This window comes from Acartia tonsa, chromosome 6 (genome assembly GCF_053477335.1).
Source record: "Acartia tonsa isolate MP-2025a chromosome 6, ASM5347733v1, whole genome shotgun sequence".
NCBI lineage: Eukaryota > Metazoa > Arthropoda > Copepoda > Calanoida > Acartiidae > Acartia > Acartia tonsa.
This window is the reverse complement of record NC_137265.1, coordinates 26955902-26981578: the sequence shown is the minus strand read 5'-3', so window position 1 is coordinate 26981578 and position 25677 is coordinate 26955902. Positions and strand designations below refer to the sequence as shown.

Genomic DNA, 25677 nt, shown 5'->3' with positions numbered 1-25677 from the left:
CAGATCCAACCCCCAGATATGGCTTAGTGGTCTAACGTCCGCTTATCTGTTGGGGAGGTGTCAGGTTCGAGTCCCCAGACCGCATCAATACTAAAGATGTAAAATTAGTACCTTCTGCTGCTCTTTCAGGCATTAGAGATTTGGAGTAAGAGTAGGGGGGAAGCCTTAGCCCTAAATCAGGTATGCATGGTTGGTCCTTGGCATGGTGCACTAGTGATCGAAAAACGCTGTAAGGTCATAGGTTGATTGAAAAGTCCTTGTGGACTAGCATTGTGTAGTAGCTCACTAGTGTATTAGTGGCGTTTGTTAGTTCAACGACTAGGAGTCATGCTTGGATCCTAGGTTGCATTGAAAAGTCCCTAGGATTTGACGTGGCTTCAGTCATTGCTGATACAGCGTCATGTTCATGCTTTGGTTGCATTAATTGTCGCAATGATACCGTGACCAAAAAATCACGAAACCTTAACTATCCACCCATAGGGTTGAAGTGTAAATTACCCACAAATCCTGATTAAAGTGCCAAGGAAATTGATGGGAAGGATTGTCTTAACCTCTTTTCGAGGAAGCTTTGTGTTTATCAAGTACGAAATTAATTCCTTATCATTAATCCTAGAATTAAGCGCAAATGTCGTCTTTTTTGACTTTCCCTTCATAAAGTGACGCAGCATGGATTGTTTATATGCGCCCACGTTTTTCACTTTTGAATGAGATATGAGAGTGTGAAGATTTCGGAGAACAAAATTGGGCCTATCATTGGTCTCATAGTGTGTGAACGACCCTAGTATATCAGGGATTTGAAACCATAAGAGCTTCAGGTAGAATTTGTTAATTTGATTAAGAAGAATGGTGTATAGGACGATTATATGTAGTTTTAAAAAGGCTTTAGCCAGCTAAGCATGAAACTTAATTATGTTAAATATATGTTTTAGTAATTTTTATGTGCCTTATTGTTGCATTTAACAATGATTTATTAAACCAAATAATTTTCCTTTAAAGCCAAAGTTTCCAAAGATTTTTTACCGTAGAGAAAAATGATTTTAAAAAGCAAATAAGATTACGTGGTTATAAATAACTGGAATTATGAATTAACTGATTTTGTAATTTCAGGTCTTTGAAATAATTTCATCAATAAATCTATATTCAAACCTGCTGTTGAAACTTGATGGTTCCTGGTATTGGGGGTTTGTATGTTCGCCAACTGATCTCGTGAACTTCCCGCTAATTCGGAAGTCAAGCTCAACCAAAGTGTCATGGTTGAGACAATTTCAAAGACTCAAAGTTTGATGGAGCTGCACAAGCGAATTTCAAAGGAATGGAGTTTGAAGGAGCTGCACAAGCGAATTTCAAATAACCTGATGGTTGAAGGCGCTGCACAAGCAATTTCAAATGGTTCTGAGGAATAGGCATTAGCATTCTTCAAAGAATCTGAAGAATAGGCGTTAGCATTCTTCAATAAATCAATAGCATATAGTGTATTGATGGAAAAAAAAACATTGACAATTTTTCTGTGAAATAATTACCTAGTGAATCAATATGGTGCTCACTAAAAAGCAGAAAATTGAGCGAGCTATCGCTATTGGCAATGAAAGGCTAGAGGTGTTTGACGAACAGATAAAAGTGTTTTATGAAAATCTAAAAGCCTGCCAAAGTTTTAGTTCATGTGAAAATGTGAATTTAAAATCAATTCGTGACATTTTTAGTGAGGTTAAGGACCAATCTGACCTAATAAAAAGTCTAAAACCTGCCGTGGATACTAGTGAGCTGCGCGAGTTCAAGCGTGATTTGGATGAAGCTAGTGAGCAGAAAACTGTTGCAGATAAAGTTTATGCGTCGTTGGAGCAGTGTACAAAAATTCTGTACTGGCTTGACAATGATTCAGACGACGCGAGGTCAAGCACTGTCGCCAGGAACCTCGACGTCATTGAGAAGGTGAAGATGGACATGGGAGTGCTTAAAATTTCCATGGAGTTGCGCCAAGAAGTACGTGATATGTACCGAAGGCTTAGAGAGATGGAACGTCGTTCATCTAATTTGGATGAGAGTGGGACACCTGCCATTCTCTCCAGAAGTATGTCTGCCGTGGATATTCGGAGTTCCAACCCGCAGTATGGGCGCTGGGACAACAGTTTGTTGCCGTCGTTCGACGGTACTGACACAGATTACCCAAACTTTAAACAGGTCTTTAAAGATCTATGTTCTGGTTATGGATTTGCTGACCAGAGGTTAAGTCTGATGTTGTGTATGGAGAAGGTGATAACCAACCCGGAACTACGCAAGCAAGTGTCAGCGATTAGAGATCATAATGAACAATGGGCGTTTCTTGATCAGATGTTTTTATCAAACACTCGCCGGTTCATGAGGATTTTAACTAAGTTGAACAAGATGAAACCTGTGGATAAACCTGTGGACGTGGTTAGCGCAATTGCTACCTTCAAGAGCATGATGCAGGAGGTAGAAGCCATCGTTGGTTCTGCAGCTAAGGATTACAATCACCTAACTCTTATTCATATTTTTAAAGACAAGTGCCCTGAAAATTTGAGAGACAAAATTATGATGGAGCTAGGTAGCATGAACCAACCAAACATCCAGAAGATTGTAGAACTGCTGGAGAGGACCAGGGGTGCCATGTTGGCCGGTGATATGTCCTATGACACTGGCGCCGGCAAGAGAAATCGTGATAGAGCTGCCGCCGCGCAAGTGTCTGGCCGCAGTGACAATGAGAATGGAAAGGCTGGAAAGGACAAGGCTTCCAAGTGGAACAGTGCATGTCCTGTTGAAAATTGCGAGGATAAACATCCTATTTTCCGTTGTCCCACATTTAAGAAGATGGATGTTGTTGACCGAAAAAAAGTTGTCCAGCAGAATAAGTTGTGTGAACTCTGCTTGTGTGATGGTCATACTGCTGACAATTGTAATAAATCGGATAAGCTTGGTGTCTGTGGCACCAATAATTGCGACGGTTATCATAGTCGTATGTTGCATGAGGCTAGTGCTAGTGTGAATACAGTCTACAAATCAAGTTCTGCGCCTAGCACCTGTACCTTCCTGCTGCAAATAGTTCCAGTTGTAGCACCTGGCGGCGGCGCCTGCCATGCCGCCGTCATGTTTGATACTGGTGCGAGTCTACCACTTATATCTGAGAAGATGTCCCACAAGTTGAAGCTGAAATCTACCGGCAGATATACAAACATTTCTGTTGCTGACGGTAGTGAATCATCCTGCCGCAATGTGGTGTTCTATCTGAAGGACAGGGATGGTAATTTGAGAGAGTTTGAGGCAGCGGTTATGCCTAACCTCGGAGGTGGCAATGAGATGCGCTTGGTCCATCCGGAAACCGCCGCCGAAATATTTAAGATGCCCCCAGAAAGATTTACATATATTAGTGGAGGCTTAGATATCATCATTGGAAATACACATCCTGACGTGTTTCCATCAACCTACCAGAAAGTGGGCCAGTCTATGTTGTGGCGAACCATTTTTGGTAGTGGTTTTATCTGTACAAGTGCTGACTATGGAGCTGGTCAGCAGAAATCTGCATATAAAGCTGCCGTAGCTGTTGATAATGAGCCGGTTGGTACTGCCGTAGCTGTTGATAATGAGCCGGTTGGTACTGCCGTAGCTGTTGATAATGAGCCGGTTGGTACTGCCGTAGCTGTTGATAATGAGCCGGTTGGTACTGCCGTAGCTGTTGATAATGATGTTAGTTGTGCTGCAGTTATTCCTGATGATATTGGTAACGATACTGTAGCCGTTGAGAATATTGTTACGGCGGGTATTGAGCCGCTGAAGGATTCGGTTCCAGCCGGACAAGAGCCGACGGGAGTTTCGGTTCCGGCTGGACAAGAGCCGATCAGAGTTTTGGTTCCAGCTGGACAAGAGCCGACGGGAGTTTCGGTTCCAGCTGGGCAAGAGCCAATAAGAAATTCGGTTCTGGCCGGACAAGAGCCGACGGGAGTTTCGGTTCCGGCCGGACAAAAGCCGGTAGATGATTCTAAGTTTTATGACAGTCACACTTTTATTACTTGCCCTGGTGCTGTCATGAATCAAGAATCGACTTGGCTGCTGCCAACCTTGCCGCCCGACACAGGGTAAGAGGCCTGCAAATGGCGGGTGGAGATATGGCGGGTGTTGCCGCCAGTAAGTCATTGCAAAATTTCAAACCACACATATCTAATCTACAACATAAACTATTTATGTGAAAATGATCTTTAAAGAAAAAATATTACAAGTTATATATTAAGCTGTGAAGGGAACCTAAAAAGGTTCTGCAAAGAATAAGTATTCATTATTCAACTAATTTTATTGTTCATATTTAAGCACAAAAATTCTACAAAATTGTTTAGACTTTTAAAGCAGATTTTAAAAGATTTTGTTTCTTTAAGTATGATTTTGAAAAGCAAAAGTTTGTGTGTATTAACTACCAAATGATTTTTGCAGTTTTTTTGTTTAGATTAAGAAAAATAGATTTTTAAATTATTTTTCGAGGTATTTTTTTCATGGTTCACGTTTGCTTAAAAAATGTTATTTCTCAGATTCTCATATGAGATAATGCATTAAAGTAAAGAACACAACATGTAAAATTATTATGATAATGTTTAAAATATTTCTGATTATTATTTTAAAAAGATTATCGCAAAAAATCAAGATATTTGTTTTAATTTGTAAGCAAATAAAGTTTTTTCTTTCACTCCGGAGGCAAGGATTCCTAATAATCCACGCGTAAAGATTTTTCTTCATTCCGAGAGCAGAGATTCGTAGTAATATATGTACCTAGCGACTTCGGGCAATTTTAAACCTTGAGAAAGTATTTTATAGCAATTATTTCCTAGGTACATATATTTTCGTTCATGTTTAAAAATGTAAACTCTATTTTCTATGAGATAAGCATTTATAATAATGAACACGATGTATGATATTATTAAGATATTGATTATTATTTATATGAATATCACAGAATTAATTTAAGATAAACTATGCATATTTTAAATTAACCTTTCCTTCATTTTTATCGCAGATATTAAAATAAAAGCGGTTATTAAAAATTATGATTAATAATTGATTCTTATTTTATGAAAACTAAGAACATTTTTTTTAGTAAAAAAGCTACATTTTCATATGCCTATTTTTATGCCTAAAATAAGAATCAAATGAAATGCGATTAAATATTCTTCTATTTCATATGCTCAAATTTAATTTTATTGAGTTTAATTTCTTTCAAAAGTACAATTCATTTTAAAACTTACCTGAAAAGTTTAACAAAAAGGAATAAATGTGTCGAGGTTGCGTGATTCAATATTTATTCTAAGAAAAAATCAAGTATTTTTTTTAGCAGATTTTTTTTAAAAATTATATATGAATTTCAATCAAGTAAAACATTTTTATTCAGATCAAGGAACGATTGAAAATTCATATTTAAAGTCTCATATTTTTTTACAAAGAAAAATTGGTATTTTCTTTATAATTCCAATGAAAATTCTAACGAAGATATTATTATTTTGCTATTCTTTAAGTATTAAAAAGTTTTATTGTTGATTAAGATATTACAGTTCTTATTCATTAGGTTTGAAAAACTTTCTGCCCAAGGATTTTGAAAAATTTTTTCTTACTACTCTTTTTGATGCTTAACAAATTTAGTTTTAAGTACCTATAAATCTTAATTTTCTTGTCTAAGATTTATTTCGTTTTATTTTTACCATTATTGTTTACATTTACATTTCAACCTGATTTCGTAGGTACTTATTGATTTATTAATAATGATTTATTACCTATTGATTATGAAATGATTATTATTTAGTATAGTTGTTATATTTACAACATCATGATTAATAGGATTATCTATTTTAGGATTGTGTATGTGATCTTGTGATTGTCATGTGCATGGAATGTTGTATGGTACGAACCAATCCCCATCCTTCTATCCTAAAATGTGAGGTATTATGAGTCCTAGTGAGGAGTATAATATTGTGTATGCATTTCACGGGGTTTCATTTAGTTAGGAGCAAAATTGTCACGTTTTCGGGATGTGGCCATTCTCATGTGATTATGGTGAGTTGAGTTTAGTGAGAAATGTTGCTAGTGCTCAGCGGAAAAAAAACCTTGAATCTCGTTAAGGAAGTTAATTTGACTTTCAAACGGGGGGTGTGTCTTAACCTCTTTTCGAGGAAGCTTTGTGTTTATCAAGTACGAAATTAATTCCTTATCATTAATCCTAGAATTAAGCGCAAATGTCGTCTTTTTTGACTTTCCCTTCATAAAGTGACGCAGCATGGATTGTTTATATGCGCCCACGTTTTTCACTTTTGAATGAGATATGAGAGTGTGAAGATTTCGGAGAACAAAATTGGGCCTATCATTGGTCTCATAGTGTGTGAACGACCCTAGTATATCAGGGATTTGAAACCATAAGAGCTTCAGGTAGAATTTGTTAATTTGATTAAGAAGAATGGTGTATAGGACGATTATATGTAGTTTTAAAAAGGCTTTAGCCAGCTAAGCATGAAACTTAATTATGTTAAATATATGTTTTAGTAATTTTTATGTGCCTTATTGTTGCATTTAACAATGATTTATTAAACCAAATAATTTTCCTTTAAAGCCAAAGTTTCCAAAGATTTTTTACCGTAGAGAAAAATGATTTTAAAAAGCAAATAAGATTACGTGGTTATAAATAACTGGAATTATGAATTAACTGATTTTGTAATTTCAGGTCTTTGAAATAATTTCATCAATAAATCTATATTCAAACCTGCTGTTGAAACTTGATGGTTCCTGGTATTGGGGGTTTGTATGTTCGCCAACTGATCTCGTGAACTTCCCGCTAATTCGGAAGTCAAGCTCAACCAAAGTGTCATGGTTGAGACAAGGATGAAACTCGAATCTGCGTCATACCAAAGATGTTAATAATGGTACCTACCTGCTTTGTTCGGCACAGGACATCAAAAAGTAGAGTAGGGGGAATGCCTTGGCCCCAAACAGGCGCAACTCATTACCATGCACAGTTAGGATCTCCAGACAAAGATCGTGCAATCAAAGGGTTGGTTGTCTGTAATGTACTGTACCACGGGTATGAGGTGAAGGACCAAGAGTCTGGCCTTGAGTTGACAAGTTGACTATTCAGTCCAGGTGCAACTCACCCACACAACATTAATATTAGCTTCAGATCCAGTCATGAAGTCTGAATCATTGAGGTCTCAGTTAATGCAAATTTCCCCTCATGTACAACAGTGGACATATTTGGACATGCTGTTCAAATCCAGAGCTCATCAGATTGTACAGGGAGTGGACAGATAAACCGCAGTTTTCCTCGCAGGGGGAAATAACTGCAGCGCTAGTGGTATTCAGCGGATGTTTAACCTTGATTGGTCAGTTGTTATGATCGGATCAAGAGTGTTTGGCAGAGAACTGGTTCTGCTATTTGTGGACATATTTGCCAGAAAAGTATTCAGGATGCGATAAATCTGGAATAAGGGGCTATGGATGGATGTACCAAATCTTCCTAAGCTTACTGCTATGTTGGTCCAGCATCGGGGAGCATTGTTGGTAAGTGACGCTGGTTGTGTCAGTACTTCGTAGAAGCGTCGAAGCAATTGTCGAGTGTGCCAAAATCACTAGAGTATATGAAGTGAACTTAAGGTGTGGTTGGCGCGCATCATCAAGTGAGGAGGGCTGCGAGCGTCTGCAGACAGACAACTGGATCGGTACAATGAATTAACCAGTGTACTTGATCAAACCAGTATACCTCTGAATGCAGAGTTAGGATAAGGCGTAGATGCGCTTGGAAGAGAAATTTCTACAATCATGGACCCTCCCCCTACGGTTGCTTCAACTGCCGACATTGTGGGGAGCTGAAAATCCTCCCATCCCCCTGGGAATTTTGATTTGGATAAGATGATTTTACCTACTTTTAAGGTAAAGGATCAGGATTCAGTGTCCTATCAAGCATTTAAGGATCACTTCCAGGGCATTACTGGGGAAGTGCAGTACACGGTTGGTTATTTGCAAACGTTATTGGCTTCCGAGCATGTTATAAAGATGACCATTTGAGAGCTCAATTAATGCAGATATCTACTTATGCTGAGCAATGGAGATATCTTGACCAGCTTTATAAGTCTAGAGCCCGTCAGTTACTTCGTTTTCTTAAGTTGTGATCGGTCAAACCAAGTTTTGCCACTTGTGCAGAGATTACCGGAGCCATGGCTGACTTTTACGGCCTGCTTGCGCAGTTGGTCCACTGTTAGACCCCCAGGAGGGATGTTCAATGAAAGTTTGGTTTTCGTAAGTTACCTAAGGATATTAGGGATGCTTTGGTGCTGGAGTTGGGCACCATGGATGTACCGGTTAATTGGTCTACTAGAGAAGCATCGTGGAGCACTTATTTGTGGAGATACAAGTTATACCAGCCTGCAGAGGCGTAGAACAGCGCCAGCTGCAGCTACTGTTCAAGCTCCTGAGGAACTGAATGATGATAGAGGATCAGTACCTAGGCAGATGTGTGTTCTGGAAGGATGCGGTCAGAACCATGCTCTACATAAATGTCAAAAGTTTTCAAGTATGAGTGCGATTGAGTGTAAGAAGTTTGGAAGTACAGCTGGACCAAGTAGACGCAGGAACTGGGGTAGAGTATATGACTGTGATTGTGAGGATTTGCATAGGCTTTGAGAATTGCTTGTGAGAATAACGATTCTCGATGGTGTGTCATTGGAAAGTTTGAACTCTTGTGGCATTGGCAAGTTTATGTGTTTGTAGGTCTTCAATCAATGAAACAACTCTATGCTCATAAGTGAATTAACGTGCTACTTTATAAGACTGAACACGGTTTTCTTCCTTTTGGAATAGAGAGATTTGAAATCAATCTGGTTGTTTATATCTAATTGAACAGCAAGTAGTGGTTAAAAATCATAGCTGCGGTTTGACTCTCGCTTAATATTTCGAGATTGGTCCTGCAGCGATACAATGTCTGTACGTACATTTTAAACATGCTGATTTTTTATTGTTTAACAACTAACTTTTGTGTGATATATAATTATATGATTGATCTGTTTTTTAGAATATTAATTCCTAAATACAACAATTGCAATATTATAAGCATCCCTAAAAATGTAATGTTGTCCTTAAACATTATCCTGTATGCAGTTGTTCCAAAAATTTACTTAAAATTTTGTTTAGACTTTAATGCATTTATATTTTGATTGTTCAGTTAATTCTGACGCTATACAAGTGTTAATATTCGTTTTTATGAATGTTGTCATTCTAGTTTTTAACTAAAATCTGTGAAAAATATTTTTTAGTTGTTCTATGCAGTAGTTGGAAGTTTTTCTGTCAATTTGTGCGTGTATTTGTGGTGTCTACATGATATTTTGAATTTTGTTTATTTCTAATAAGTTTAATGTTTTGGCTAAAAGTATGAGAAAACAATTGTCAACTGTTCCATGCAGCAATATTTTTGATATATATTACCTTCCAAAATAGTAAGATGTATGTATGTGTGTCGTCTATGATATTTAGCTAACTTAGGGGGCTAAAAGGTTTTTGCCGATCTTTGCACTAATTTGATGTATATCTGACAAAGGGCTCTGTGTCAGAATTTTAGCAGTAAAGCTACTCTATAATTAAAATTTGTCTGTTCGTCAGACCTTCCGTAAGTTCGACCTTAACTGTATGGGGGAAATAAGATTTATTTCATCTGTTAATATAGCTATACCTCTGATTTCTTTCCATAATTTCTAACATTTCTATCACAATGAAGCATAGTCGAGTATAAAACATACACATGCTTCTTTCTTTTTCTTTCTTGCTTGATTTACTTTGCCCGTTTGTCATTCCATTTTTTGTGCTTTGCTATTTATGGATGTTGTCATCCTTGTAAATTCATTTGCTAGTAGTATCCGACAGTATCAGACGTTTTATGCCGTGTAGACGAATGGAAAATGTAAGAAAATTTGTGATTTATATATTATATTTGTTTTAACTGAGACTTTAAAAAGTCATAATACTAATGCATTTATCCATATTTCTCTGTTTGCTGTGTTTCGCTTTTATGGATGTTGTGATCAATTTTTAGTAGCGAAGCTACTTTATGGTTCGAAAACCGTCCGTCTGTCCGTTCGTCTGTTAGAAACAGAATGGGGGAAACGTGATTATCTTGGCTCCTATAAAAGATAGACACCTAAAAATTTTCAGGGATTACATATGTTACTAATATTCATATTTTCACCAAGTTCATTAAGATTCGTCAATAAATTTGGGTGCTGGATCGATTCCTACATTTTTAAGTTTTCATGATTTCCTATTCAAGATAGACGGCTGAAATTTTCAGGGATTGAATACTCTAATTTTCTGCAGACTTATCAAGTTTTCTTGAGATTTGAATATTGGTTGGGGTGCTAGTTCGATTCCTAGATTTTTTAAGTTTTCATGATTTTCTTTACTCATATTTGAGACGGCTGATAATTTTGGCATTAAATAAGTTTACAATTTTTATATCCTTACAAAGTTCTATTAAGATTTGCCTATTCGTTGAGGTGCTAGATCGATTCCTAGATTTTTACGTTATAAATCTTACAAGATTTCGTGATTTTTAAATGTTTTTTTTATGATTTTATGCTCCATAGTTAAATTTTTCGGATAAATATCCATAAGTATTATTTGAGCTTCGCTACTTATGGACGTTGTCAGCCTTGTTTTTATCATCAAGCGTATAAAGCCTAAAAATGGAATAGCAGAGCATTTAACAGAAAATAATTGTTGCAATTTACAGGAAAGTGATGGGACCAGTGAAACACATTCGGAAAGTAACAGTACAAATCATTGCAGTCTACATGGAGGTAATATATATTTATTGTATAGGTTTAATACAATTGTCTGTTGCTAAAAATAGAGATTAGAGGTAAAACTTTCTATCAACATGTATAAGAAAACAAGGATGACAACATCCATAAGTAGCGAAGCACAAAATCTATAATAAAATAGACAAACAGACAAAGTGAGTTATAGAGCTAATTAATTGTTATAATATCAAAGAAGAGAAAGAGAGATCTATGCAAATAAATATGCAAAAACTTAAAATCACGAAACTTTTGAAAATTAGGTAATGTTTATGTCTGAAAGTTTTAAAAAGAAAAGCAGCTTAAAACAGTCAGACTACTAAAGACTACCTAAGTATGGGGCATAAAGTCTGTTATATTCGCAAGAAGTTTCAGTAGTGTATTTTTTGTAGGAGCCGAGAAAATCTGTTGAAAAATGTAAAAGCGGCTAAAAAGCTGTTTAAAAGCAGCCCGGCCGCTATTGATGATGAACACTTAATTATGCTTTATATTGTTGGGAATGTTGTTAAAAAGTTTCAGCCTTCTATATTTTACAGAAGCCGAGAAAATCAGTTTTGAAAAATAAAAACGGCTAAAAGCTGTTTAAAAGCAGTCCGACCGCTATTGATATTTCATACTTAATTATGCTCCATATTGATAGGAATGTTGACAAGAAGTTTCAGCCTTATATCTTTTACAGGAGCAGAGCAAATCAGTTTTGAAAAATAAAAGCAGCTAAAAAGCTGCTTAAAGGCAGTCTGACCGCTAATGATGTTTCATACATAATTAAGCTCCATATTGATGGAAATGTTGACAAGAAGTTTCAACCTTCTCTCTCTACCAGAAGCCGAGAAAATCGGTTTTAAAAAAATAAAGCGGCTAAAAAGCTGCTTAAAAGCAGCCCAGCCGCTTTTAATTTTTTTATACTTAATTATGCTCCATATTGATGGGAATGTTAATGGAAGTTTTAGCCTTTTCTCTTTTACAGGAGCCAAGAAAATCAGTTTTGAAAATTGAAAGCGGCTAAAAAGCTGCTTAAAAGCAGTCCGACCGCTACCGATGTTTTATACTTAATTGTGCTTCATTTTGATAGAAATGTTAACAAAAAATTTCAGCCTTCTATCTTTTGTAGGAGCTGAGTAAATCACGTTTCCCCCAAAACGTTTCAGACATACAGACTTACAGACGGACATTTCAAATTATAGAGTAGGGGCTACTCTACTAAAAAAGAAAGATTTATTTTAACTAAATTTTTCTTTTTACTCTCTCCCTCCTTGTAACAGAGTATTAGTATACTCTTTATTATTTCTCCTCGAGTCAAAGCTATCAGAGTATATTAATTAGATAACTCCCCTTTTAATTTTTTGATCTCGTTCTTGGTAATAATACAAAAAAATCAAAGCCTGACTTGCATGCCCTAAGTGAAACTACTGGAGCAATTTTTCCATATTATTTATTAATAGCGAAGCTACTCTATAATTCTTAAGAGAGGGCTGAAATTTTTATGGATTAATTAATTTCACATTCTACATATTTTTACCTAGGTATATCAAGATTTGTTTATTAATTTGGGTGATAGATCGATTCATAGATTTTTAGGTTTTCGTGATTTTCTCTTTAACTATTCAGGATTGACGGCTGAAATTATTAAGGATTGAATATGCTAATATTCAACATAGTTCTATTAAGTTTCATTTAGACTTGCTTATTCGTTGTGGTGCTGGATCGATTCCTAGATTTTTAAGTTTTATGATTTTAAAGGTTTTGTGATTTCTCCTATGTGGTAAATTTTTCCCCGATATTCATTTATAATTTTTGAGCTTACTTATGGATGTTGTCATCCTTGTTTACTAGATAATTAGGAAATCAAAACTAAAATTAAACATAACATTAATTTTACATCCAAATAAACATTTCATTATTAAACACAATAGCAATTTAATATTCATTATCATAAAAATAGAGGACAATTTAGTCACTCAATAAATTAAAAGCACGAACTGGACAATATACTTTTCCATAATATTTCATAATAATTTAGTTCACAATTAATGTATTACTATAGATGAACAATTCTTAATAAAAATACTATTGTAGATGCTCATTTACAGAAATCAAAAGAGAAAGAGAACTGCTTTGACTATAAAATAAAATAAATCAAAAGCTTCATAAAGCAAATATTTTTCCTTGTTCGCTACAATAGGCCTTCTACAAAAGGATTCAAAAAGCTTAGGAGAGATCCATCTCCCTCGAAGAAAATCAGTGAATTGATCACTAAAATGTTTTACTTATTTGCATTCCAAATTTAGGTGGGATTTTAGACAATGAGATGCGACAGCTATTAGGCGGCTGTTTCTGGGAGGGAACGTTTGTGCATGGGGCCTGGCTTGGCCCTCCTGCTGGGGTTGTGAAAGAAAAGGGGAAGGCACATATCACAGCACAGTCATGCACATATAAACATCCACCTGTTGAGCTGACCACTTGCTAAAGGATTCTAAAAATTGAAGGGAATTAATTTCCCCTAGGCGCACATATGTAGCTACGCAGATGACTTCTAAAAGGGTCCTGAATGTATTTTGGTCTATCTCAAAAAACGCAAACTTAGTAATGTGCGATATTTCAATGATTAAAATTAATCAACTTTTTTTTAAAGAAAGCTTTCCTTAAACATTAAAAGTGTAGCTTTTGTATAGTTAAGGTTGGTCCGCCTGTCTGTAAGTAACAATTATCGCTAATTGTTAATAAAAAATCCTTGCGCCCGTGTACACTTTTTCATAACATTTTTCATTATACTTCTGTAAATAATAAAAGCTTATAAATAGTCCGTTGGTTGATCTCTCAATAACAGATAGCTCTTATTGTCATTAGGAATTTTAGAATTGTCTTTTTGATTTCCAACTTAGTAGTAGGGTGCCTGTACAATATAAAAAGCATAACAACCAGAAATTCCAGATGTTCATTATAAAATGCTGATTTTTTCTTGACAACATTTTTTATGATTTAATTATTATATTATGATTCTATAAAAGCGTATTTTCAAAAACGCCTCCCCCTGAGATAAACTTAATTCTTTAACCCTAAATGGTTATTTTTGGGGGAGGGTAATTTTCATTGGTGTGAAAGATAGTTATAACTATTGCTGCATAAATTTATTATTTTGAAATTTTTGATATAAGATATAAAAAAAATAATTTTGTGAAAAAAATGTAATTCAGCTTTACCTTTAACCCTAAACAGTCAGGGCAATTGCCCCATCTTTATCGGTTGGGGGGGGGGGGGCATTCAACGCCCCCCCTCTATCATCTCCTTCCCTATTAGAGCTAGAGGGCTAATAAAAAAAATTCTGCAAGCCCCCTGTTTGATAATGAATTTCCGACCTTAAGCAAATCAAAGTCAATTGTTGCTTCCTTTACCCTTTTATTCAACAACCTTTGTTTTTAAATCCTTTTCTACTTTAAAATTTCAAACAGCTGTAATTTTCTTATTTTTAAAGCTAGAAGAACAATGTATTTGCAGAAAATGTTTATATTTATATAAATTTATATTAAAAATATAAAAACATAAATTCTAGTGGCTGCAGCTGTACTTGGCAGCTGCAAAACGCCGCAGTCGGTGGTCAGCGGAAAATGGCGGTTGATCTTTATGAAATTTTGATATGTTATGTAGACATGTAAGAAAAGCTTAAGTTTAAATTTTAAGTCTCTAAAACAAAAATTGTGGTCACAGGAGTCTTTCAAAGATTTCTGGAGACCTGGAGGATCAGGACCTGCAGGATCATACCTGGAACCTGAAATTGACTTGAACACCTGTATTTCATCTGAAGATGTACTACTAGAGGATATTTTAGTAAACCCTGAACAACTTTATTATGCAATCTACATTTTCCTGGATATGTCTATGGTAGTCCATAAGTGTACAGCTTTACAATACATTGTTTCTATTTGGTAAAGCAACACGTATGATAAAGGAAAAAGATTCTTTTTAGAGTAAAATGCTTGTATATCAATCAAAATTTAAATTTTTAGATTTTTTACTGAACAACTTTATTGTGCAAATGAAAAGAAAATTAATGGGAAAACATTTATTTTGCACTTTTCTCCTCTTTTAAAGATTGATTCTGATAAAAAAATATTTTTTAAAGGGATTTATGCATCAAATATTATGAAAAACAGTATAAGGTAGAAATTAATGATTTTTCTAAATAAGAAATATTTGGAAAAAAGAAATTTGATCCCTATCACTCAAGAGGAAAGCTGCTGATCCCCAGTCTTATGGATGAAGCTAAATACATGTTAAAGATAAAAATTACCCTGAAACGTATACAAAAACGTTTTTTGATGTGTTTAATAAATCCATTTTAAATCTTGATTTTGAGGACAATGGCCTTTAAGATGCTCCTACTGGTGGTGATGGTGAGCCAAATGTTATCAAAGTGCATGCCCATGATGACGACTTATATATTGAACTATTGTCCAGTTTTTGTAGTCATAGCAGTCTCCAGTCAAGATAAGGTAAAAACTGTACATTTATATAGTACGGAATTTTTTCCCCTAATCTTGGACATATTAAAAATCGGCGGAAAAAAGCCGTTTTTAAAGGAAATAAGAGCCCGTTTTGATATCACTTTAAGAAAATGTGAATGAGATACTGTTAAGGTTTGATAATCTGATGAAAAATGTTTTTGTTTACAGTCCCTTTAAACCGTTTTTAAACTATTTTTGAATGGGGGGTCAAAAATATACTAGGACACCTATAGAATCAGACTGCAGAGCCCAAATTTGAATTAAGTCCCCAATAAACTTTTTTTGTGGGATTTAAAAATTAATTTTTACTGTTGCTCTGGTCATTTTTACCAGATCAAAAGATCTTTTTTTACTTTGTGTAATATTGTAACTTAGTGAACAATTTTATATAATTCACTTTATACTGATACAATGGAAATAATTTTTTTTCTAAAACAATAAATTTCATTGAAAAATCTGACATAATACAATAAAAAACATAATGCTGAATTTAAACCAATAAGAAATCTTCTTTCATTTCAATTCTTTATAATTTCCGAAAGAGTGTTTTCACAAAGTGACTTATTTCAAACGTAATTTAATTTTATTTAATAAAAATGAAAAGAATGAAAACCCTACTCATAAAAGAAACATACTTTTTAAAAATATTTTTAAAAATATGTTTGAATAATCTTATTTTATATCATATTTGTATATGTGACAAAAATAAATTTGTTGTATTGCATAAACATTTGTTGTCATCTTAATATATTTAACCCTTTACAGCTAATTTTTATGTGTTTTAATGTATGATAGACATGAAACATTTTTATGTTAATTCATTGATATATTGTAAAGAATTGATTTTTAATTAGTTTTGATAGATAAAATCAAAAGACCTAACTTTACTGTATACTAGCATACAATATTTACAAAGCAAGACACTCTAAAAGCTGAGTATTTTACCTACAACGGAAAGAAACATAACGATTCAGTAAAAATTATTTAATCTATAGTAAAAAAAAAAATCTTAAGTCCTTTAAAAATCGATGTGGGCAATTGTTCAAATTTTTGGCTTTGCAGTTTGAATCTACAGGTGTTAAAGTATATTTTGATATACCTTTCAAAAATAGGTTAAAAACAAGTTAAAGATAGAAGTCTGAAACTTCTTGTCAACATTCTTATACTTTATTATTAGTAGCGAAGCTACTTTATAATTTAAAATGTCCGTCTGTCCTTATGCCTGTCTGTCTGTATTTGCATCAATTTGCATTAATTATTACATTGTTCCTAAACGTCCTAAAAATCAATGTTTAAAAAAATCATGTTTGAAAGTGACATACAGACATTTGTTAAAGATTATATAGAGTATTTTGGAGTTGCTACGACCTATAAATAATGCATTAAGATTAAGAATGATAATACAAATTTTAAAATTCATAGGGTAATTCTAGCATGCCTAAATTAATGATCTGAGGGCGGACAAAGTAACCATAATTTTAGAAAAGCTTCACCTCACAAGATTCATAATGATATTAATTATTCTATTCATTGCCCTCTTTCAATATCAATGCGATATTCTTAAATATCTTATTCCCATTATTATTAAATTTTCTTTAAAAAAATAGCTCATAAATTTTTTAATAGAAAGTTTGCCCATTTCGTCCATAAAGTGTTAACACACTATTATATTCGTGTTCCCCATCCAACTATAATTTTCAACTACACCTCTCATAGTACAAAACTGTATAAAAGTCGTCAAAAAAGGAACAGGTAAAAATTTAAGATATCTGACTGTACAAGCAGGACATTCAGGACCCTTTTAGAAGTCATTGCTATGCACTTATTTTGACAGGAAGAATTTGAACCATTATCATACATGATTTTTGTTAGGCTTGGATTTTCCTGGATTAAATATTAAAATTTATAGCCAATCTGTTTATTTAAAATTTTGAACAACCTTGCTTTTATAAAGTTTTTCATAAAACCACTCCTGAAGGGAGTTAATTAATTGCCATTTTTATCAGTTGCTTTGCTAAGGTCACGGAAATTCAGCCTTAAATAAATCATATTTATAGAGGTTTTATGAAAGACTTCATGAAAGCAAAGTTGTTTAAAATTTTAAATATATAATATTTGCTTTTCTTGTCATGATTATGTGGCAACTCCTAGGGGGTGAAAATTGAACTTGAAATTTTTAAATCTAATTTTCTCAAAAAGATCCCGCTGAAATATTTTGGTTTTACCTGGAATCATCATGGTTTTATGTCTAATTTCACCATACATAAGTCATACATAGCTTGGCACTTACTTTTGTCTTGATTCAATTGTAGCCTGGGGTGTTGCAGCTCTCCCTCAGGATCAGGCGAAAACCACACCCTTTTCAACTGCTGGTCAAAGGGTGTGGCTTCTACAGTATTGTAGAACTTTGAAATATCGGTGCCAGCATAACCAGGGATAAGGGATAGGAAACCTGGCCATTAATTAGGTCCCGGCTTAGATTCTAAAGGGATATTGCAACTTTTACAAATTCCTAACAAACTGGCGGACGCTCCCAAGTAGCTATTACTCTAAACCAATAAGAATCGGCCTGTTTTGTATCAACCAATCACCAATTGGCGGATGAGAAAATAATAAAACGCAGCAATAAAAAAAATTATCTTGTCTGCTTCTTAATAGAAATAGTAATTAATAAAAAAAGGTGTTCGATCACTTCAACTTAAATATCAAATCTGCCCAGAGTTTACATTAAAAAATACCATATATAAAAAACAAAAATAGAGTGATTATTTTTGGAAAGTAGGTAGCTACGAATTTATTCATTTGGTAGTTTATAAATGAAATGTTGTATTTAAAATTTTAAAACTTTATATGGAATTGAATGACACAACTAATGTACTAATAAATGCTAAAAAGTACAAAAACATTATTCTACTAACATAGAACAAGATTATTGTTAGAAGGTTACCCAAGTACTTATTTACTTATTGTACTAAATTTATTTATTTATTTCGAATTTTAATAAGAAATGGTAAAATAATATTTTTAAATAAAATTTTTACTCTTTAATAAAAATGCAAGAGACAAAAAACATCATAACATGATTTTAACAAAAGCCATTAATATATAGGCTAGCTACCTGAATTTTATTCTATACTTTATCTACACACACACACACAGCTATTTCATTACTGTTTATAACGAACTACTGCGCCATCCCAAAACTAGTTTTTTAGGCCTAGGCTTGAAATAGGCCTGAAATAATATTTTCCTACGTTTCCTATCCCTTATCCCTGAGCATAACTTGCGGCTGGCCAGGCAGCATAATCTTGCAGCTCACCCCCGACACTCCAGGCTGGAGTTCCCACAAATACGGAGGGGAGTAGTGGTGCTTTCTTTGTAGGCAGTCACCAGGAAAGAAAATACACAGGACCTTTATAGCTCAGTTCCTCTGGGGTTGCAAGGGTAAAGAACCAATGGTCCATGGTCAGGATATGTTGCAGTATAATAGTTGAATCCCCTCCATCTCTTGACCTCCAAGTCCAGGGTAAGAGAGCTCTCAATAACTCTGCTGCTGCTCGGACTTGATCCAGGTATTGCCAGCCGCAAATGTCCTGCAGTGGACACATCTTTTTCAGCCAGGACACATCAGCGGCAGCTGAACCCCCAGGCTCTCAGATATGAGGAAATCTGGGTAATGGCCATCAATCATGGTGGCCTTAAATGTGAATAACTGATCAGACCCTCAATTATCAGTGCTAAGACTGGACCAAATAGGGTACAAGCTAGTTTCCCCTACAGATTTGACCATTACAGGAAAGATGCTTGGGCGAAAGGCCAAGGAGAATATAAATAGGATCATTGATATGACTGAAATCTGCCTCATACATGCCAAAAAATGTATTGGCCCATGCTGGGTCCATGGATTCAAATGTGCCTGTGGCACCAAGCACTGGAGTGATGGAAGCCTCAAAGTCCTGCAGGTTGCTGTTTCTCTATAGCAGCCTGAGCCGTACACAGTCGTAGTACATCTTCTTGCCATCAGCTTGAATCAATATGGCAACCTGCAGCCACAGATGGTAGGCTTACTTCTCAGATATCAATGTGATGTTGGCTCAGCTCTCAAACATCAAAGTGTACAGTCTTCCCATCAGCTCAGCAACAATAGATATTTCATTATCACAAAACATAATTACACAACAAAATATATATTTGTAGTAGACATTTTGAATAAGCCTTGAGCTTAAGAAAAATGTCATATCAATATAGTTAAACAATGTAAAATAATTCAAAGGCCTCGAATATCAGCATAACCACAATAAAAAAAGATCAATTTTTTGCTAGTGATCTAGTCCCAATGAAAATCAACAGTAAACTGATGCTGAAATTAAATTTTTTTGGGTTTGCCTGTTGTTTGAAATTCGCAGCTAATTTCACTGCCAACTAGCTGCCAGCTGCAGATGTCAAGGGGGGAACATTCCAAGGGGAAGGTTTCATTTGCAGTCATGGGGTTGCTACATAAAAGGGGGATCTCCGGTTAGGGGATCAGAGGTACATATGTGAGGTCTTGTTACATTCTGGCAAATACAGGCTGACCCACCTCTCCCTGTCTCCCAACCAGGGAAATGAATGGGGGCCCCTCCGGCATCTTTACAAGGCTTAACATGAGACTGCCATACATTTTTCACACCCATATCATGATTTCTATGCGTTAAATTGATATGGTTAAAATTGTCATGCTTATGTTTAACTTATATTATCAGGCAGAGAAATATCAACACGATTTAAAAGGACTTTTTCTTGTAGACAAAAAAAAGAATCGCCGTGACACCCTTCTCCGTCCGTAACTTGGAATAAGGATTCCTGTAAGAGTTCGGTATGATATTATCAAATTTGTAGTTATTACCAGAAAGTTCATTAAGAAATATTTTAGATTCTTAAAAACAAAATATTTTATGATATAATCATCACATTTACATGATTTTTGGAATATTGATTTTTGGTGATCACTAGGCATAATGTTATCAGTGAAAACAATGGTTGAACTTATCTTAAAATGTAAGTATGTCCACATTAAACATTCTGTCTTTACGTAATTTTTGGATACATTAGTTTTGTTCATATTTCTAATAATATTTAATAATAAATGCGATGAAGTTTTCATCCTTGTTTAGTAATAAAATTTTAATATTTGTTTATCACTCAAAAGATAAGACTTTTACTCAAACAGTTATTATAAAACTTTAACTTAGAGTAAAGCAATTAAGGATATATAAAATTTGCCACAATTTTTCATAAATCATTCTTTGATTATGTAATTCTTTCATTTTGTGAATGATTTGTTTCAACTTTTACTTGATGTGTGATACAGAAATGGAGATAGAATACGTGGATATTGAGACAGTGAAATTTTTTTCAAATTAGGTTTTTTCTATAGTCACATTGGCAAATATGTCCCTCAATCGTTAGGGAAGTGGACGGGGTAAAGTCATAATATCATCGTAGCGTTAAATTAGCCAGCTGTAGAAACATTTCATTAGGGCGATATGCGAGAATCTCTCACTTTATTCACGTATTCTATATCCATTTTTACAGAATCTATAATTTTTAAACATCGTCGGGCATAGGCTAAAGAACAAAGGGAAAAAAATATTGAAGAAGTACATTCTGATGGCTGATGCCACATTACGAAAACAAATAAGGTTAAATAAAAAAAAACTTATTTTCAGGCATTCCTGTTGGTAAAACAGAACCACTTACAGCAAAACAACAGGTAAAATTTGTATTTCTTAGATTACTGGTAACCTCTCTTTTAGTCGAGATATTTAGGAAAAAAAGATATTTTATAAATTAAAATTAGAGCTGAATTTGTCTGTGAGGATCTTGCTGAGCAAAAAGCATCGTTTCTTAAATTAACTTTAACAGTCATTCTGTCCAATTCGCTAAAATTGGAGTATTTTTTTCACGTTTACTGTAAAAATGTCTAATCTATTGGAAATAAAATCGTTAAACCACAATGTCCGTCCATCTAATATTGTATGTTAATTAGCTTTACTAAGAATTTGGATGTTATCATTCTTGTTAAATTCCTTATCTAATTATTTTTTGCTTATTCCTTCTTTGCCTTAGCTATCTTTTTTTTCATTTACACTATAATTCATATGGCCCATTTTTTCATATTTCAAAAATATTGCAAAAATATGCTTTTTGTTTTAAAAAAAGATGGTTAGAAATAATCAACTTATTTATAGAATATTTTCAGAGAAAAGTCTTTATAATTTGAAATGTCTGTCTGTCTGTACGAAGCAGTTAGGAGAAATGTGAATTATATTTTTAGTGTTATAGATATGCATGTTAAAATTTAATTTGTTCTTTAGAATGCTTTGATAAGCGTTATATATGAATATAAAAACAAGGATAACAACGTCCATAAAAGCGAAGCTCTGAAACGGTAGGACAAACGGACATTAACACTTGAATAGTGTCAGAACTGTATAATCAGAATATAAATGTATAAGAGTCGAAGCAAAATTCGTAGTAATTTTTCCGAAAAACTGCTTGATACAGGATAATGTTTATGGACATACTTACATTTTTAGGACCGGATTATAAGACTTGATAATGTTTATAAACATACTTTCCTTTTTAGGACTTGATTATAGAGTTGCTTTGCTTATCATATTGTACTTTGTTGTCCCAGAAATCATCATACCAAAATTCAGATCATTCGGATTATTAAAAAATTAACATGTTTAAAATGGACGTACAGACATTCTGGTAATGATTATAGAGTATGATTATAGTGTAGTGGTTAGCGCACTACGCTGTGGTTGGGAGAAACCGAGTTCAAGTCCCCACATAGACTGCACTTGGTTGACAAATGCTGTCGCAATTTGTTACATTATGATCACGCAACCTTTCCTAAGATGCCCTAGGGTTGTAAGGGGGGATATTTGTAGGAAGTAAGGACTCTTCAAATCCAGCAGATCTAACCATGCTTTCCCTCATCCATGCTCCTCATATGAGAGTGTCATTAATTAGGGTGGCTTAATATGGAACACCTGCCAAAACTCTAGGCCAGGGTGATGTAATAAGTTGAGTAGCTTCCACGAGAATTGCGGGTCAGCTTGTAATGTAACATAGAATACAATCAGCTGTGCGCGAAGCTTACCATTCTAAGATTGGCCGAAGGATTCTCACTTTCATTCTCCGTGTGCATCTGAGTCCTAACTTCAGAGAATCATGGCTACAACAACAACCATGCAAAGTTTAAAATCGAAAGGACAATTCTAAAATGCCTTAAAATTAACAAACAAAAAAGCTATCCGTTCCGGACAGACGGACCAAACCTAATTATAGAAAAGCTTCGCTTTAAAAAATAATTTACTACATAGCTATCTTTGTAAGAAAAATAGCTGAATTTATTGTAATGATTTTACTGACCTTTCATCATCTTCTTCATAACTCACAAAGTCCGTCGTTCTGCCTGAAATGTTCCAAGAACATCAAATTTCTTTAGAGAACATTTTTCTTTTCTGCCATTTAAGATGAAAATTTGTCTTTTTTGTGCAAATTTGACCAATATTTATCACCTCTATAAAGTTATGGTCAGTATTGGAGTAAAATAGCGCTATTTTTTTATCCGTCCCTAATTTTTTTTTTACCAAGCAATGGGGTTAAATTTCGGAAAGAGTGGGTTATTCCTTCCCACCCTCCACCTCAAATTCATTTTGAGGGAAACAGCCATTATTCCCCGCCTTTGAAGGATCTAAATTAATGCACCCTAATAAAAACAAGGATGACAACATCCATAAAAGGAAGCTCTGAAACGGTATGACAAACGGACATTAACACTTGTATAATGTCAGAACTGAATAATCAGAATGCGAATGTATAAGAGTCAAAGCAAAATTGTAAGTAAATTTGTTGAAAAACTGCTTGATACAGGATAATGATTATGGACATACTTACTTTTTTAGGACTTGATTATAGAGTTGCTTCGCTTATAATATTGTACTTTGTTGTCCCAGGAATCAGTATACCAAAAATCAGACCAATCGGATAATTAGGTCACATACAAATTTGTTGTTAAAAATGTAAAAAAAATCAACATGTTTAAAATGGACGTACGGACATTCTGGTAATGATTATAGAGTTGCTACGCTTTCTAACTCGTACCTAACTATTACAGGAATCACCATGCAAAATTTGAAATCGATAGGACAATTCTAACATGCCTTAATTAACGAAAAAAGCTATTTAAAAAAGTAAAAAAATCAACATGTTTAAAATGGACGTACGGCCATTTTGGTAATGGTTATAGAGTTGCTACGCTTTCTAAATCGTACCTAACTACTAAAGGAATCACCATGCAAAATTTGAAATCGATAGGACATTTCTAACATGTCTAAATTAACGAAAAAAGCTATCCGTTACGGACGGACGTACGGACGTACGGACGTACGGACGTACGGACGGACGGACCGACCCTAATTATAGAAAAGCTTCGCTTTTAAAAAGTGTAAAAGATAACGATAGTACAGAGCTGAATCTTTAAATTATTTTAGTGGTGAGCCAGATCTAAGTGAGCTAGATTGGATTGGCTTACCTCGATCTGGCTCACCACTAAATGATTTAAAGATAATATCGTCATTGTATTGCAGGTAGCCCTATGGTTAACGCGAACTTCTGCTCAGGACCTAAACAATGAATTTTCTATGTCAAGCCTACGAAACCTAGTTATTCCATCCTCAATTTCAAATAAATCATCTAAAAAGTAAGTTATATATCCTTCAGATTTTGAATATGTATATTTTGTGCTAAAATTTTATTAGTTTATCCATCAGAACCGGTAGTTTTGATCGTAAATTTAGGAAAGCTATACTTGCGATATTAATTTTTAACTTTGCCTGATGATCCATGACGCAGTTAGATAAGATTTAGAAAATGTGCCACTAATGTTCCACTAATGTAAATTTTACATGCGTTTCTGGCCTTAATTATCTGTAACACATTGCATTGGTCTTGAAAAAGGTTTTGTGTTTATCCACATTTTGAAATTCAACAAATTAATTTGTCAAACTATCTATTTTATTTTGAAAATAATATCCAATCATCTTTTTAAATTGGAAGTATGTTTGCTGATATGATGTATGTAAGTCTTTACTCTTTATATTTGAATTGTTGTTACATAATCCTACAAAAAAATCACTCATCACTGCAAAAGGCCTAAAAACTATCCTAAATTGTAAAAAATACATTAACAATTTTTCTGTTTAAAAAATATAAAGAACATTTTTATTTTAAGAGTTTTGCTATATTTAATTATGTCCTATTTAAAGTTTTAAGTATTAAAATTTCCATTTCTGTTTAGTAGGACTAGTAAACAATCAGGTTTTTAGCGGTACTACGTCGACCCTAGATACGTCAAACAGTAGATGCGACAAACGCTAGACAAACAAAAAGTAGACAGACCAATCTTAGATTGCAACAAACGCTAGAATATGACAAACGATAGATTTTTTCTAAAGGCGACAAACAATAGATACGACAAACGCTAGAATAAATATTTTTTTATAATGATCCATACTTTTTAGGGCTCGGATGCAATAAAGTTTTTGGGCAACTTTCTGCGCACTACTTTGATACTTTACCAGATCTTACTACTACAACTATCGAGCCAAACTATATAGAAATTAATGTGATTATTCTTTCTTTCTCATAGAATTGGAATTTATAACTTGTGGTTGTCTATATACAGCAACAAATATATGTTGCTTATTAAGTTATTAATGAATAAAATATTTAAATGAAAAGGTGCTAATTATTAAGTCTTGTAGGGGGGAGAGAGTGGTGTCCACATTCTCAATAAAAAATAAATTAGGATGGCCTGCTTTTTTTTAACCCCCTTATGACCCGAAGTCAACAGTTTAAATTCTAGTATGTGTCGCTTCTAGTGTTTGTCGCACACAAAAAATTTTGCTGTTTGTCGCGAAATTGAAAATTCTAGTGTTTGTTGTAGTCTAGGATATGTCGCATCTATTGTTTGTCTGTCTAGTGTTTGGCGCATCTACTGTTTGACATATCTAGGGTTTGACATAGCAAATTGAAACTTTGTTTAATTTAAACAAAATATAATTAAAATAAAAAAATTACATATTATAAAAAAAATTATGTTTTTTATAAATAGAAAGCGGGTGTCCTGTGTCAAACAAACAAAAGACGATATGAGGAGAAATTCAAGCACAAAAAGTCTGATGGATAAATATACATTAACTAAGGTAATGCTTTTTTAAATTTTTGTATCTAAAAGAATTTTTAATATTTATAAAACTGCAACTAGACAAAGTGCCTAAAAAAAACAGCAATGTGAC

The 25677-nt window shown here is 34.1% G+C and overlaps 1 protein-coding gene across 1 annotated transcript in view; it reads left to right on the top strand.

The window, feature by feature from the left end:
* Positions 1-25677, top strand: part of LOC145322272 (uncharacterized) — a 74217-nt gene that overhangs the window by 20398 nt on the left and 28142 nt on the right. Inside the window, exons 7-10 of the mRNA XM_080164151.1 lie at positions 10757-10823; positions 21034-21077; positions 23968-24080; positions 25494-25584. Of these exons, the coding sequence (XP_080020277.1) occupies positions 10757-10823; positions 21034-21077; positions 23968-24080; positions 25494-25584 (315 nt within the window). The remainder of the gene's footprint in view (positions 1-10756; positions 10824-21033; positions 21078-23967; positions 24081-25493; positions 25585-25677) is intronic.